Below are 14,559 nucleotides of genomic sequence, written 5' to 3'. Positions count from 1 at the left end.
TAAACCTTCACGGCAAGGAAATAAGTTTTCTCAAATTGTTGTTGGTTTCACTGCATGGACACACTAGTAGCGTCACATATGTCGGTCTCTTTTATCCGATCCAATAAATATAACATAATATTTTAATCAGATATTTATTTTCTTAAATCTAATCAAAAATTTGAAAGTAACATTTTTACAATTGATTGCTCCTATGACCAGAGTTGTTATATTTCAACGAATAAAGAACAAACAATTTAAAAATATATTCTCTGAAGGACCAGTTATTTGCCAAATTTGTCTTTTTTGTTTAATCTATTCATATAAAAAAAGCGTAAAGAGCTATGTTGTTCAAAGAAAAGCAAGTGTAAGTTAAATCCCAAAGCAGATAATTATAAAAATTACCAATTTTCGTCCCAAACTTTACCAATTTTCAAGCTAATTTTAAAATACAAACTTTGGAAAAATAAATTGGTAAAATCAATTATGTTGGATATAAAACTCTTAAAGAACTTATTATTAAAGTGAAGTTTTAATTTGAACGACCAAGAAAAAAAGAATTGAAAGTCAAAATTTGAAGCGTGCTCTAAACTCGGATAATAATTTAGTGTAAAAAGTCAAACGCCGCCTTTGCAAATCACGAGATAAAGCATACCCTTAAATCATTTTTCTCTATTTTTGATACGAACTGTACAATTTCTGTTAATATTGTGTGCTTGAAGCAGGCAGGAGGAAGTCTCGTTCTAAGCGCTTTTACGCTGGAGAATGAGGAGCTGGCTGGAATGCTCGCGCAGTAAAATTATATCGCGAAGCAAAAGGATTTCTGCTGGCGGCGGGCTTTTGTAAGCACAGAAATGCTTGAGTTCGAGTGTCCCACTTCCGCCACTTGCTGTGTGACCACATGCAGACTTAAAGAGCACCTACACGAATGCAATTATACTAGAAATTGTATTATCTGCTCAAAGAAAACCGCACATTAACAAAATAAACTTTAATTTTTTGGTTTAACAGAGAGAGTATCGATTATTTAACGTCCAATTTTATTGAAGAGTAAATGAAATTAGTTGAATTCTAACTCGTGGTTTCGCCCAGTTATCAATGATAAAATGCAGAGAATAATTTTCATTTTCACTCTTTCGCAATAGAATCAGAGCCACCGTAATGAGCGATAATTAGTGACCATCTCATGGATGGAGTCATCTGCTAGGAGGACAACAAAACTATAAATGCGAAACTTTGCAGCAGTGCGATATCTGCTTTTTGCTCTTTTGTGTTGGTTGAACCCGCTCGCAGGCTCTCATTATTAAGTAAGCGCTAGGAGAACGACGGCCGGCAGGAAAATGCAATAAAACGACGAGCCACGCTGATGGCCTATATAGCAGGCGCGTCAGCTCACTGCCGTTAACAACTGGCTTAATAGCACACAGGCTCATGGAAATTAAACTTTAGGAGTTTCACACGTCCACAACGAGAAAACTCAGACTTGGAAAAGCAGAAAATTTCTATTGAAAATTGTAAGGCAAAAAAATCAATACCTCTAACCAAATATATTTGTGTGATCCTTACACACAAAAAATGCTTCATTAAATCAATTTGAACACCAAGTGTGCATTCACCCAATAGTACACGAATGTTGTTGCATCTGCTCGCAACACAATTCACGTCAAAGTGGTCTTTCGGGCATGCTATGAACACAGTGAAATTTGCCAACTCAATTTGTGCACTGGTTGGTTTCTCTTTGAACAATAGGCATAATTGTCATTATTTAAACACTTGGATAGATGTAGTCCATTGGAAGTGGAAAATTATTGAAGATTTAAACAGAACGGCACAGGATCTTAGCTTATTTAAGAACTGTGATCACTTGATTCAAAAAGTGTGTACAAAAACATACTGACTAATGCTAACAATTAAAAGTAAGAGTTGGGAAATTTATATGTTTATTGAAGCAAATTTGTTTGAAAATATTAGTTTTTAACAAATATTTTGAGCCCAACTTGAGTCAATAAAGACCTCGGCGAGGGGAAGCAAAAAGATGGCCACATTGGACTCATGCTCCTCTGCGACACTCATCTTATTCACTCAGCGATGTTATTGGGACCTGATAAGCTCATATAGCTCACAGGATGTTCAGAGGTTTAAATGAAATCTTTTAAAATTATCATTTGTTTTCGACTAATACACATAGAACACGTATATTATATCCTTAAACTGTTACTGTATAATGTAATGCAGCTTGTATTGCCATCTGAGATAAATATAAAAAACAGTTGCGTATAAGCAATATATTGCTATGTAAATAAATAGTTGCGGTACGCAAGTTGAAATTATAGAAGCAGCATGAATTAGGACTGCAACCAGAAGCCAAAACTAATAGAGCAGAAAATCCCAATAGAAATTTGGAAATATAAAAAGCTCACTATACAACGAGAAAACTGCTTTCATTTGAACTTGTAATCTTCAAAATCGAAGGAACCTTACTACTGATCACATTTAAACCCATCTCAAAAAACTACTTTTATTAGGTTTATCAAGACGTTCTGATTTGTGCAATAAATTTTATTGGGCCCCGAAATAGCGGCCAGAGCCGCTCTTTGCGAATTTTCCCTCTTGTCTGCCAGACTGAGCCGGGGAACAATAGAAATACCCATCGGCGTGAGAACAATGCTGTAGACGCAGCTGCTTAAAAACAAACGTAATTTGCAAACAAGAGAGTGGTATTTCACTTTCTTTCGATGAAAACTCAGATGGGAAGTAATGGATGGCTGCGAGTAATAAAGCGAAGTAATAATTGCTTTTAGCGCGCAGTGGCAAGCAATTTTATCTTTTCTGGCGAGCACCAATGATCTCGACTCACTACTTCTTTGGATGCTGGCCACTGTGTGAGTCTCAAGAGGACGGATCGAGTGACAACATAAGAGCCACTTAGACATTCCGGACGAACACTGGCTGGCTAGACGCAAATGTGATCGGTCGATCTGGAAAATTAGTAACTGACGCCATTGAGCTAACGAAAAGTGGCACTTATAATCGTTAAAATTCACCCATGATAATGAGATATATGGGCACGCATATTTTTTAATTAATGCAAAATTAAACGATACCAGGAACCTATAGTTTACCCAGCAGAGTTTCCTTTTTTTAATTTAGAATAAGAAAATAATGAGTTATAAATAATAACTGAAAAAATATCAAATAAAACTAAAAGTGTGTCATAAAAAACCTAGCCAAGTGAAATAAATAATCTGACTTGTAAACAAAAAAATCACGAACTGCTGCTGCACAGGAAGCCAACGGCCACAAAAGAGATAAGCGAAGTTATCAGTTCCGTTAGCGCAGCTGCTTTTACTCTCTAACTCATTCTGCCCACGGAGCTTTCTAAAACAGAGGACGATGGAAACAGCCGAATTAAGCGATTTCCAGATCACCGGCATTAGTATTTTCTCCGTGCTGTCAGTTGCGACCGCTGCGAGCAACCTGCTGACGATCATTGCCGTTTTTCGGTGTAAGAGAGAATTCTGGTCCACGGCGTTCGTGTTCATCTTCGTCCAAGCGGTCGCAGATATACTGGTACTTGTCACTCCCCTTGACCTTTCTTAAGCTTATCTCTCGCGCTCTTTTTTGGTTCAAAAGGCCAGCGCAACCTTTTACTTCCGTGACAGAGCGTGAAACGTGAAAGTAATTTTTTTATCACTGTATAATTGCGGCATTTTATTCTGTTTAGAATTGAAATGAAATACCGTTTTAAAATTTTCGTCGTTTAACAGTTAATTATAAACGAATGAACTGTTTATTGTAAATGTCTAAAAAATTATCGACTATAGAAGAAGATAATTAATAAAAAAGGCATATTATCAATCATATTAAAAAAATAAAAGCCCATCGATTGAAAATATATTCTGTACGTGACGACGACGAATCAATTTTTTGTTTCGGGTGTTTATGCAGATCCTGCTTGTCATTTTTTGCAATTGTTCATTAATCTTAAAATAAGTTATGGATGTCCTATATTTAAAATGAGCAATAAACAGTAATATGTTCAGAAACTCATTTATCCTATATATTTACAGATCTCATGCACTGTTCCAATTTTAATCTACTTGACCGTGGACTACAGTAGCTTGAGATCTGAACAAGAATGGAACTTTGGAAAATTAGTCAAAAACAGCAATCGAATATGCAAAATGATATTCATACCGATTATTTGGCACTTTTTCTTTTCCTGGACCAACATAGTTCTACTCACTTTTGACAGGTTGGTGGCTGCAGGGTACCCTGAAGCCCACGAAAAGAGCATAACGAAAAGGTTGTCTTCAAATCAGTAACATAAATAAATAAAATGCTTAATTTTTATTTTCAGATGGGTGGGCATTGCTTGTACTTTTGGACTATTTATCTCGATGATCTGCACGCGATTCGTAATCCAAACAATGGACACTCCTTGCAAGCACAACCAATGCTATACACCTGATACAATGTTGGCAAGAACATTTTCTCCTGCGACTTTCAAAATCGCTGTATTACCCTGTTACTTTGTTATTATTGTCCTTTTTATTGTTGTCCTTACTGAAATTCCGACCTATAGACGAGATCATAGCTGGACAAAAGTCAAAACATTAAAGGTAAATAAATAAAAATATTTTGATGCATTCTAATGTCAATGATGTTTGACTCAAAAGGCAACTCGACTTGATTAAAATATTACTAAAACATCCGATTGGATGCCTACAATTTCAATGCTACCAAGACGAATATTATCATAAACTAAAACTTTTGATGATAGAATAGCCTAATCATGAAAATATCCATGGTTGCTATTGGCTGAATTTCACAATCAGGTATTTTGTTTCAGATGTTGGCGATTTTGCTCCTCCTGTTCATCATCGGTTGGCTTCCTTTCTTGACAGTTATGTTAGCTTACTTGAGCAACCTGATGCCCCATGAATATATAATGAAGGCATTTCTGTGTTCGTTTATCAGCATTGGATTTAAGTGCCTCACGACACCTTCAGCATACCTAATTGGCCTCCATAATTTTAAGGTGGCTTTAAAACAAGTTTATTCTTGTAAGAAGACGCGTCACGTGCATTACGCTAACGTTTTGTTGTGATAATCTATTTTCTGACTCGCTCATTTGGACCAACAGTGATTTGAAATAAAAAAATTAACAATATTTATCGATTATAACGTTATTAAAATATTTTTTCTCCCAAACACAATTTATAAAATTTAATTGGGTTATTTTTTACGTCGGGAATAAAATATTGTATCTCTTTAACTGTCTTGATCTTAGCGTCTATTGCCATTTTATGCATTAACACGATTAACATCATCGCTATCATGAGGAAATAAGGACTTAAATAAGCCTATTTTTTCACTTTAATCGTTGGTATAATTTAATGAATTTCACTCTTTTTATAAAAATAGGTTGGCTTTACCTAGTATTTTTGAATCAAATATATTTTATTTGTAGAAGCAACTATAGTGAGAGTTATGTAATCAACCAATTTAAAATATTTATTAGTATAATATGCTGCAAACATGGATGCCAAGCTTTGCATCAAACACATTCCAATTCGTGATAACATTTGACCGATATGCGTCTATAATGAAACCAATAGAGCACAAATAATCTCGTGTTTAAGCGATAATTTACTCTTTGGAAACATTTGTCTATGTGGCCAATTGGACAACAAGTAGTGAGTCGGCACCGCTTACACTTCCAAGCCCGTTGAGCTATTTGAGCATTTTTTCGAGTCACTTAACTCTCTGACATAGGGCAGCCAGTAATAGATTCCTCAAAATGCTCGAATACCTGCCTTCCATTGGCAGTCCAAGAAGTGCTTTAACAAATTTAATGCGAGCCAAAGGGCTGGTCTTGTTCAAAGAAGTAAAATGTTTTGTGTATACGCAACATAAATGAAATATCATGAAATGTTTACTTATTTTACTGGTAGAGGTAAAATATGAACGGTTTTATGTTACTTTTGACTAAATCACTTAACACAAACTTCTTGAGAAGAGCGGGAATTGGGAGCCGGTGTTGTCTTTGAGCAATCGTTCCACGGTTTGGCGACCCTGAAAGAGACCACACGCTGGCCGTGATGAAAATTTTTGCCTATTGACTAGCGGCGGCCGTATTATATAAATTCTCTTTCCTTTTTTGCACTTTCTTATGTTGTGGGGTGTCAGGCTGGGAGGCCGAAGGTCATTTGACCGGTGAAAGGCGGCGGAAGGTAGGTCACCCTGTTCACGTGGGGTTTGCTTCCTCTCATGAAACACAGTTTAGAATAGAACATTTTAATAAAACGCATTAGGCGTACTACATCACAATTATTACAGCTTCAAGTTTTGCATGATCTTGAATGATTCACAATTTTTTTATACTTTACACGCTACGCCGCCACGAATTCATAATCATGGTTTTCTTATCAATAATGTTTCCATTTTTCCTGGTTTATGATTTAAAAATTTGCATAGAGTAAAACAAACTTTAGTTCTCTTTGGAACCTGTTATAAACAATGCCTTACTTCGAGGTTGTTGCAATACTGGCGTCAATCGCGATTCTCGGCATCAACACCATCACAAGCATAGCTATCGCGAAGAAGAAAGGGCTCAAGAAGCCAATCCATACATTTATTCTCGGAATGGCTATCGCAGATTGGATGGTAAATGCATTCATTTTACAGTCTTTAAAAATCCTGAAATTTATAATATTTGCTACTCGATAGGTCGGCGTATTCATTATGTTTGATCTGATTTGTCGATCAAGCTTTAAGAATGATGACAAGGAAACGTACCTAGACTATTTCGTTCACTGCATAATTCCTACATACCCGCTGTTGGTTGCTAGCTTCGCGTCTAACATATTCCAAATTGTAATTGCATTCGACCGATATACATCTGTCGTGAAGCCGATTGAGCACAGGAACTTCATAACAAAGCGGTATGTATTCCATTAGCACTTCTTTGAAGTGGAGAATTAATTCAATTTTTTTCTAGGGTTGTCAATGGTACGTTTTTAGGAACATTTTTACTATCAGCCTTTTTGAGCAGTATGCCAATTTATTGGAACAATTTTCGAGGCCACAGTAATAATCAATCCAATCAATCATGCGTAAGCTTATCCTTCAATTAAATTTTTACAAAAGAAATAACTTAACATCTCATATCTAGATACTCCTGACCTTAAATAAATATTTTTCTATGGGGATCATCCTCCCAGCGTATCTGGTGACTTTTTGCTGCTTGATTTTCATCTACATTCAAGTATATCGGGTTGCTGTCACCAAACCTGTTAACGAAAAACAAGCAATTATGGTATATAATATACCAATAAATTTGAATAAATTCAATTGTGTGTGAAACATATAATCAAATAACTGTTTGATTTTAAGATGGTCGCTGTGATTCTGTCTTGTTACTGCATCTTCTGGCTTCCGCAACTCGTGTGCATGATTGTCCTTGTTAATAATGATGCCAAAAAAGAAGAGATCGATCATTTGTTGGAAGTATACAACTGGCTATTGCTCCTTGCATTCTGCAACTCGTTGGTAAATCCAATAATATATTCGTGGCGAATGCCTGAGATCAAGAAATCGGTGTACAAGACCCTTCACTTGAAAACTACTGAAGATTCAAATAGTAACGTAGATGTAGATGAATCTTAATTGTGAAAATTAATTTCTATTGTCTTATTAAACAGTTAGTAGCATGTTGATCTCATCCTTACAATATGAACCATGTATTTTAAATTAGTTATTTTGTTTTTTATTTAGTTTTAATACAATATAAAATAATATCAAATAACATATGCCTGAATTTATTTGTGCGGGTAGGAAAAAGGAAACTGTGTATTTATGTCTGCCTGATAATATGTTTCCTGGAGGTATCTCTTAAAAAACCAGTTTGTCAGTTTAATTAATAACAGCAAAATAAATTAATCGCGGAATGAAATATGTCGACTCTTTCAAATTGTTGTGTCGTAGCTACTACAATCTATGTATTTGCCACTCTTGGTGTGAACACCATCACTATTATCGCAGCGGTAACGAAAAAAAACGGCTCGAGAAACTATCGTACAAATTCATCATTGGAGTTGCTGTTCCGACTGGATGGTGACACACAACATTCAATTCAACTAAACCTGTAACTAAATATTCTTGAATTTTTTTACCAGGTGGGCGTTTTCATCGCCGCTGACTTTACTTACATTTTTTTAAGAGCATCGTGTGAAGGAGTCCTGCGCAAAATATTTATGCCCCTGCTTTTTGCCTACTTTTCTGCTCTTGCTATCAAGCGATGCCTCTAATGCTTTCAAGATGGTCATTGCATTCGACCGTTGCATGTCAGTCATGAAGTCTTTGCTGCACCGAAACTTTCTTACTGAAAGGTAAAATTGATTATACTCTTTAGTTTGAGATAATTTGTACTTACTATCAGTTAAATGGTTCTAATTTTTTAGACTTGCGACTTTTATAATTGAAAAAAAATCGTTTTATTTACTTATGCCGGTCTGTTTATGAATTTGAGAGGGCTGGCGAGGCCCATTTCAGTATTACGCTATACTTTACATTATGAGGAAAATTAAAATGTTATGTGTGTATGTTCAACATTATTAAAGCAAACCTCACATATATAAGAAAGTCGATGCGATTCTGGCTTGCCATATTGTTTGCTGGTTCCCGCACTAACTGTGCACGCTTCTTGTTTTAGAGGACGCGCTCCCGAAAAAGAACCTCATCAATCAAGAAGAGCACAAAAGCCTGGCGCTTTACTTAATTTACCATCGGATGGTGTTGCTGGCCTTCTCCGTTAATTCTTGAATCTATTGGTTTACTCGTGGTGGATGCCCGACTTTCGAAAAGCAATATGAGAGATAATTTTCCGCAAGGAGCCAGCTGGCACCTCAAGACAGAGCGAGAATTTTATCTTGAAAATTAAAATTTTCAATTAAAGCACAAACTCACGTTTTATTAATGTATGCTACCTTCAATTATCTTGATGTTATATATGTTATTTAATATAAATTCTCAGTCATTGTATAGCAATGATAGTTAATTGATGCGTCTTATTTATTTCCAACTTGGGATTTCGGATAGCAGCCAAAAATAGAATTGCGCAATGAAAACGTTTTTTTAGCTTGGAGAAAATTATCCTGAATTCCAATTCAACCTAAAAAATTACCTCGTAAGTATTCTTCAAGAAAATAAATGCTTTTTTAAAATAGCGGTCATGGGACAATATTAAATAAAATAATAATGGAATGTTTGGACATCATCAGATCCTAATCTGTACTAATTTATTGTATGGAAATCTTAAGGAAAAAATTCACCAATAAAGCAATATATCAATTTAAATAATGTAAAAAGGGTAAAAAGCAAATAAAGTTGGTAATAAATGCGAATATTCTGATTTTGCTCCTCTTAGAGCCGAGCTTGAGAGCGAACCTGCACGTATTTTCAGCATTGATTGATATCATGTACACAAAGCTGACAGACATGTGATTCATTCATGAGCGCGTCTGCAAAATTTGGCGCAAATTAGCCAGATGGACCGAAGTGCGCGCGTTTCAGAGGCTGTTTTGCGTCACGCGCTTCCAGACAATGACCGGCAAGCACTCTTTTGACGGAATAGGCCGCAATTCTATATTTGTGACGCAAGCCTTTCAGATGAAAGACTGAGCTAGCACGCGTCGAGAAAAACAGCCCGGAGGTGTGCTCTTGGAGTGATTTTGTTTGAACTGCCTGACTGAGCAGCGAAGGGAAGGCGAGCGTACAATGTATGCAAATAAGCGGATCAACGGGACGCGCTATTTTCAGAGTAAAACTCTGGGAATATGCTTGAAGCAAGTCAAGCGCAAAATGGTCGTCCCAGTTTATTTGCTCTTGTCTACGAAATGCTCCTGTTTTTCCATTGAGCTGCTTCTTATTTGTCAGGATTTTCTTCCCAATTAGACTCTGAAGACGCAAAACTAGTAATTGGAGGAATCGTTATGTAATGAAAGATATTATTTTCAATGGTCGACTGACTTAGGTCTTAAAGAGGATTTTGCTGGAGTAGAGAATATAATTTTTAACCATGGTAATAGGAATAATTTGTTCTGATAAAATCTCTTCAATGCAAATGTGATGTCTAAGCAAATTTTTTAAGCAATTTCATTGAATGTAGCACTCGAGGATTCGTTCATGGAAGAAGAAATTGGACATTTCCTCTTTGAAAAAATTATTTATGCCTGCTTGTTTCGGCTGGAAACTGCAACCGGAAAAATAGAAACGGATTTATTATGATATGCTTAAAGTGAATCAGATTACATAATTGATTAACAATAGGAAAATCATGAAAATAACCAACAAAAATGTAAAAATGAATCAATGTTTAAATCACGTATTTTTTATTATTGTATAATGTTTACGTTATTTTCATCCTATTCTAACTCGCTAAATACAAATGTTTCAAAATTTAAGTGTAATAGAGAAAAGGGAACACAAAATTATAGATTAAGAAATTTTAAGCTATTGATTCATTGTTGAAAATTTGAAGGTTACTGAGCATTCTTCTTGTGTTAAACTATTTAAAGTTTGACTCTTCTGCTTGAATGTTAACAATATGTTGCTGAAGAACTAATGCTACTTAGTATTTTTTGCAGTTCAATTTTAAAGATCTTTTAATTTTATCGTTCAACAAACGCCCACAAATTAAAAAGATTCGGGGAATAACAGTGGCTAGGCAACCCGCGCGACCGCCGTGTTGGGCAGACTGCCTATAGCCTCATCTAAATTCGTATGGCTTAGTATATAATGAATAATCGCATCCACGAGCCAGTTTCTTAATTCCAGCGACGCAGTAGTTTGTCAGACTTGCTGCTCAATTAATGAAGGTTGCGCTAAACTGTCTCTTTTTCTTTCTTGAAGGGAACCATTTTATTCACAGGCAACTTTGGCGGAGTGGACATGTGTGGCCTGATTGGTAACACAAGCCCTTTTCCTCACTCCGCTGAACGCAACCAAAAGGTAAAAAATAATTTTGACAAGAATATCCTCATCATAGTCATCATACTAACTAACTAAGAGGAACTATATTATTATTCAATTATATTCGTATATAACGTCATTCCAATAGCTATGTTTCCATCCATAAAAATATTTCAATTGATCAGCAATTATTCAGCGCAGAAAAAAATAATATCGAAAAAATCAAATTAATATCCCGCAGCTTTCCAATGGCCACCGGACGCTTCGGCACAGTTTGCGAAATTTTGACAGTGAAATCAGACTCGCATCAAGCTAAAGCGCCGATGATCAATGAGCCCAATATCGTCTATCACACGCAGATCGAAATTGGAAGCGAAATTAATAGCCAAATATCCATAGACGCCAGACTGTGCGAAATTCCTGTGAATTTCCATCTGTCTGATATAAGCAAATTGATTGCAGCAGATTTATCTCAATTTACATTTCTATAATTAATTTTTTAAATATAAGAGCTCTAGTCTCAACAAAACTTGTGGTAAGACAACAAATATTACACATTTTTAACCAACCCTAAACGATTTGTTTATTCGAGTGAAAGAAAAATTTTTTAAAGTCGAAAAAAATAAAATTCAAAAATTTTAATAAAGACAATCAGTGGCCAAAAACTTGACAAATTTTTGCAGACACTGAAAAATTAAAGCAGTTGTGACCAATACGAGCGTCATTTACAGTTAGTCAACTCTTTCACATTAAGCAATAGCTATAAATTTCCAGCAGCAGCTCCATGCTGACATGAGATAAACAGTTCGTATAATAGTTTTTTATATGTTCCCAACACCACTGAATCACGCACGATGAATAGCTGAACTAGAACGTGACTAACAAACGATTGCAACATTTAGAGTGCCATTTCATACTGACCACATTATTTCCTAATCGGCAAAACAATATTGAACTCAAAGCGCAAAAAGAGAAAACATGCCGATATTACACAAACTGAAGGAAACGTTTGCTAGTAGTTTAATTGAGGTCTGCAGTAAAAAAAGTTAACACCAAGTGACTGATTGAACGTTGCAGCTGCAAACTTCAAGCTTCCTTTAGGCATATACAGAAAACTGGGCTGCACCAGGGTCTCAAATTCATCGTAATTAACAAAATTTACGTCCACGGGCCAATTGTTAGAACTTTTTGAATTGATTCTCAGAATCCTCCCGTTATTTTTTGCCAAATTACACCAGTACTCCGTATTGTTGTCGGTGTATGTAGAAGCAATGAAATTGTTGTTCAGCTCTCCTGATATTTGAAATTTACAAAGCATGCTGAATATTATTGAGTTCAATATAATACCAGAAGCCATGGTGGAGAATTCTCTAAGCTCACGCATGTTGATAAAACTGGGGAGGTCGTATCCAAAATCCTTACTAAGATTTAATGATCTGCATATTTTTTGAGCCTCCAGAAAATCCTTAAATGTATATTTTTTGTTTTCAACTCTTCAATTTCATCAAACTGGTATTACATGATTAGCCTTGAACTGTGATTTGAACCAACTGTTTTGAAACACATCCGTGACAATCGTCCCATTAGCTTCTTCTGCCGTCTTTTAAGGAAATGAAAATGATTACTCGCCGGGACAGACATTTTGATGTGTTTTACATTGAATATTTGTTGGCTCTGTTGGTTTATCGATCGACAATCTCGTGGTACGTTGCTACTCAGCACCTTAAAATCCAAATATTCAATTCAAACTTAAGATACATGACTATAAAGGAAGCAAACGAGTTGTTAATAGTGGAGAGCATACTTTTTTACCTATTAAGGTATGTTAGAAATTGCAAAAAGAACAAAATGTATTATTAAATACTAGTCAAATAATATTCCTTGAAGAAATTGTAGAATATTGGAGCGTTTCCCTTGAAGCACAAAAAGGTGTTGTATGCAGCTGTGCATGGATTCGTGTGATCTGTATTTCATTGTTGAAATATTGAGTCAAATTACTATATTCGTTACTAAAGTCATACATACTCATCGCATTCCCACATTTCTCAAAAAAAGAGTAAGTCAGTTCGCTTGAAACATTTTTATCTGACTTGCTGCTGAATTTGAAAAGGGGATATTCAAGAAGCTCATTGTTTAGTGTCTAACAGTATCAGGATTAAAAAATTATTTATTAATATAAATTTTCTCATCTAGCTCACAATGCTGGAAAGATCCATCAAACACCGCAAGAAACACTGAAATTGTAAGGGGCTAAGAAAGGCACATTTATTTTATGTTTTGATACTTTAAGTTCATTCGTATATGTATTTTCGTCTTTCAATTTTTCAAATTCGTCTGTTAATTGAAGTTCTATTATAATTTACTATTGTTTTAAAAACATAGACGATCATACCGTCGGAAATTCCAAGCAGATTTCTGCAGGATGTCTTTGGATCGAGAGAATCCAATTTCAGCTGATATTTGTAAAATAGAAAACCAAAGCACTTATTTTTAATTGTTATTTTACTTCACAAATAAATCGTTTCCTCAGATTGCAGGCTCCAGCGTTAAGGTAATGGTTGTCATCTCGCTGAAGCGCTTGTGAAATGCTCTCAAAATAAGTTTCATGATAAAATGAGTATGCATCGTTTCCGAAATCTGCTTGTGAATGTGCTGAACCTGGCAGGGGCTCAAAATTTCCAATGAGAAGTGAGACGCACGGTCCGTCACCAATCATGATGTTTTCCGAAGGGTTCCATGTAAATTGATCCTTTGGATATGCATTCGGCAGTCCATAGCACCATCTGTAGGTCTCATTGCAGCCCACACTGGAGGCGGAGGTCCAGAAGTCACCGACCAGAGCCTCGTCATAGTCAACTTTGATCAAATTGCTGAAGCAATCACTCTTAAATTCGGAAGCAAACGATGCCAGTTTGCCTCCAAGGGAACAGCAAGTGTCACGAGCCTCTCCCACTCTTGCCTAACGAGAAAAAGGTTTTAAATATAAATAAAAATCCAGACTATTTCCAGGATTTGGTTCTGCGGTCAGAGATTGTTTGATATTTTGAATATTTAGGTTTTTCGAATTTCATCGAAATGGCATCCCACAAAAACGCCTTACACGTTAGAGAAATAAACAAACAGAGTTAAAAAAAGAGTTGTAATAAATTGTTCTGTCACCGTATTTGAAGAGAAAAAGTAGTAGGAATCGCAATCAAAAATCCAACGCCCACTCTGGTACAAATCTTTAAATATTCGCATGTTAACTAATTGATTCTAAAAATTAAACCATTTAATTGTCAAACCTTCCATGGAGCGAGTCCTTTTAATCTGTTTTGAGAAAGAATTTGGGAAAAAGAGTTAAAAATTTGTATTTATTAAAAACATATTCTCCAGCCAACTTTTATTAGGAATGTTTATAAAAAGGTTCTCTTGCTTCTGGTGCTGGACTCTGTACTTTGAAAGCAACATACTTACATTTGAATTGCAAGATTGTATTGAGCAGTTGGCTGTGCAATCTACAGGCTTTTTATATTACGTTAGCCACATTCACATGCACGGTCAAATAATTAATACTTTTGCATTAATTGACTGGCAAGTCAAAGGCATTTGCGAAGCGCATTCAAT

General features: G+C 35.6%; 2 protein-coding genes and 1 long non-coding RNA gene across 3 annotated transcripts; 2 read left to right on the top strand and 1 right to left on the bottom strand.

Moving 5' to 3' along the window:
* The first annotated feature begins 3,188 nt into the window (after positions 1-3,188).
* On the top strand, positions 3,189-5,177 carry LOC135945851 (cysteinyl leukotriene receptor 1-like). Its single transcript, XM_065493768.1, has 4 exons — positions 3,189-3,549; positions 4,050-4,285; positions 4,340-4,601; positions 4,832-5,177. Exons 1-4 carry the CDS (start codon positions 3,373-3,375, stop codon positions 5,087-5,089), a joined length of 933 nt encoding a protein of 310 aa, XP_065349840.1. The 5' UTR covers positions 3,189-3,372; the 3' UTR covers positions 5,090-5,177.
* Positions 5,178-5,934: 757 nt separating this feature from the next.
* LOC135945835 (adenosine receptor A2b-like) lies at positions 5,935-8,830 on the top strand. The gene is made up of 5 exons (XM_065493744.1): positions 5,935-6,648; positions 6,712-6,926; positions 6,983-7,097; positions 7,157-7,300; positions 7,378-8,830. Exons 1-5 carry the CDS (start codon positions 6,502-6,504, stop codon positions 7,648-7,650), a joined length of 894 nt encoding a protein of 297 aa, XP_065349816.1. The 5' UTR covers positions 5,935-6,501; the 3' UTR covers positions 7,651-8,830.
* Positions 8,831-11,639: 2,809 nt separating this feature from the next.
* On the bottom strand, positions 11,640-12,552 carry LOC135947264 (uncharacterized). Its single transcript, XR_010575612.1, has 3 exons — positions 12,473-12,552; positions 12,301-12,418; positions 11,640-12,246 (listed from the first exon to the last, which is right to left on the bottom strand). It is a non-coding gene; the product is annotated as an uncharacterized LOC135947264 (long non-coding RNA).
* Between the last annotated feature and the right edge of the window lie 2,007 nt (positions 12,553-14,559).

Source organism: Cloeon dipterum, chromosome X, assembly GCF_949628265.1.
Source record: "Cloeon dipterum chromosome X, ieCloDipt1.1, whole genome shotgun sequence".
Taxonomy (NCBI): domain Eukaryota; kingdom Metazoa; phylum Arthropoda; class Insecta; order Ephemeroptera; family Baetidae; genus Cloeon; species Cloeon dipterum.
Note: the sequence above shows the minus strand (reverse complement) of the source record. Positions and strands in the feature narration are given on the sequence as shown.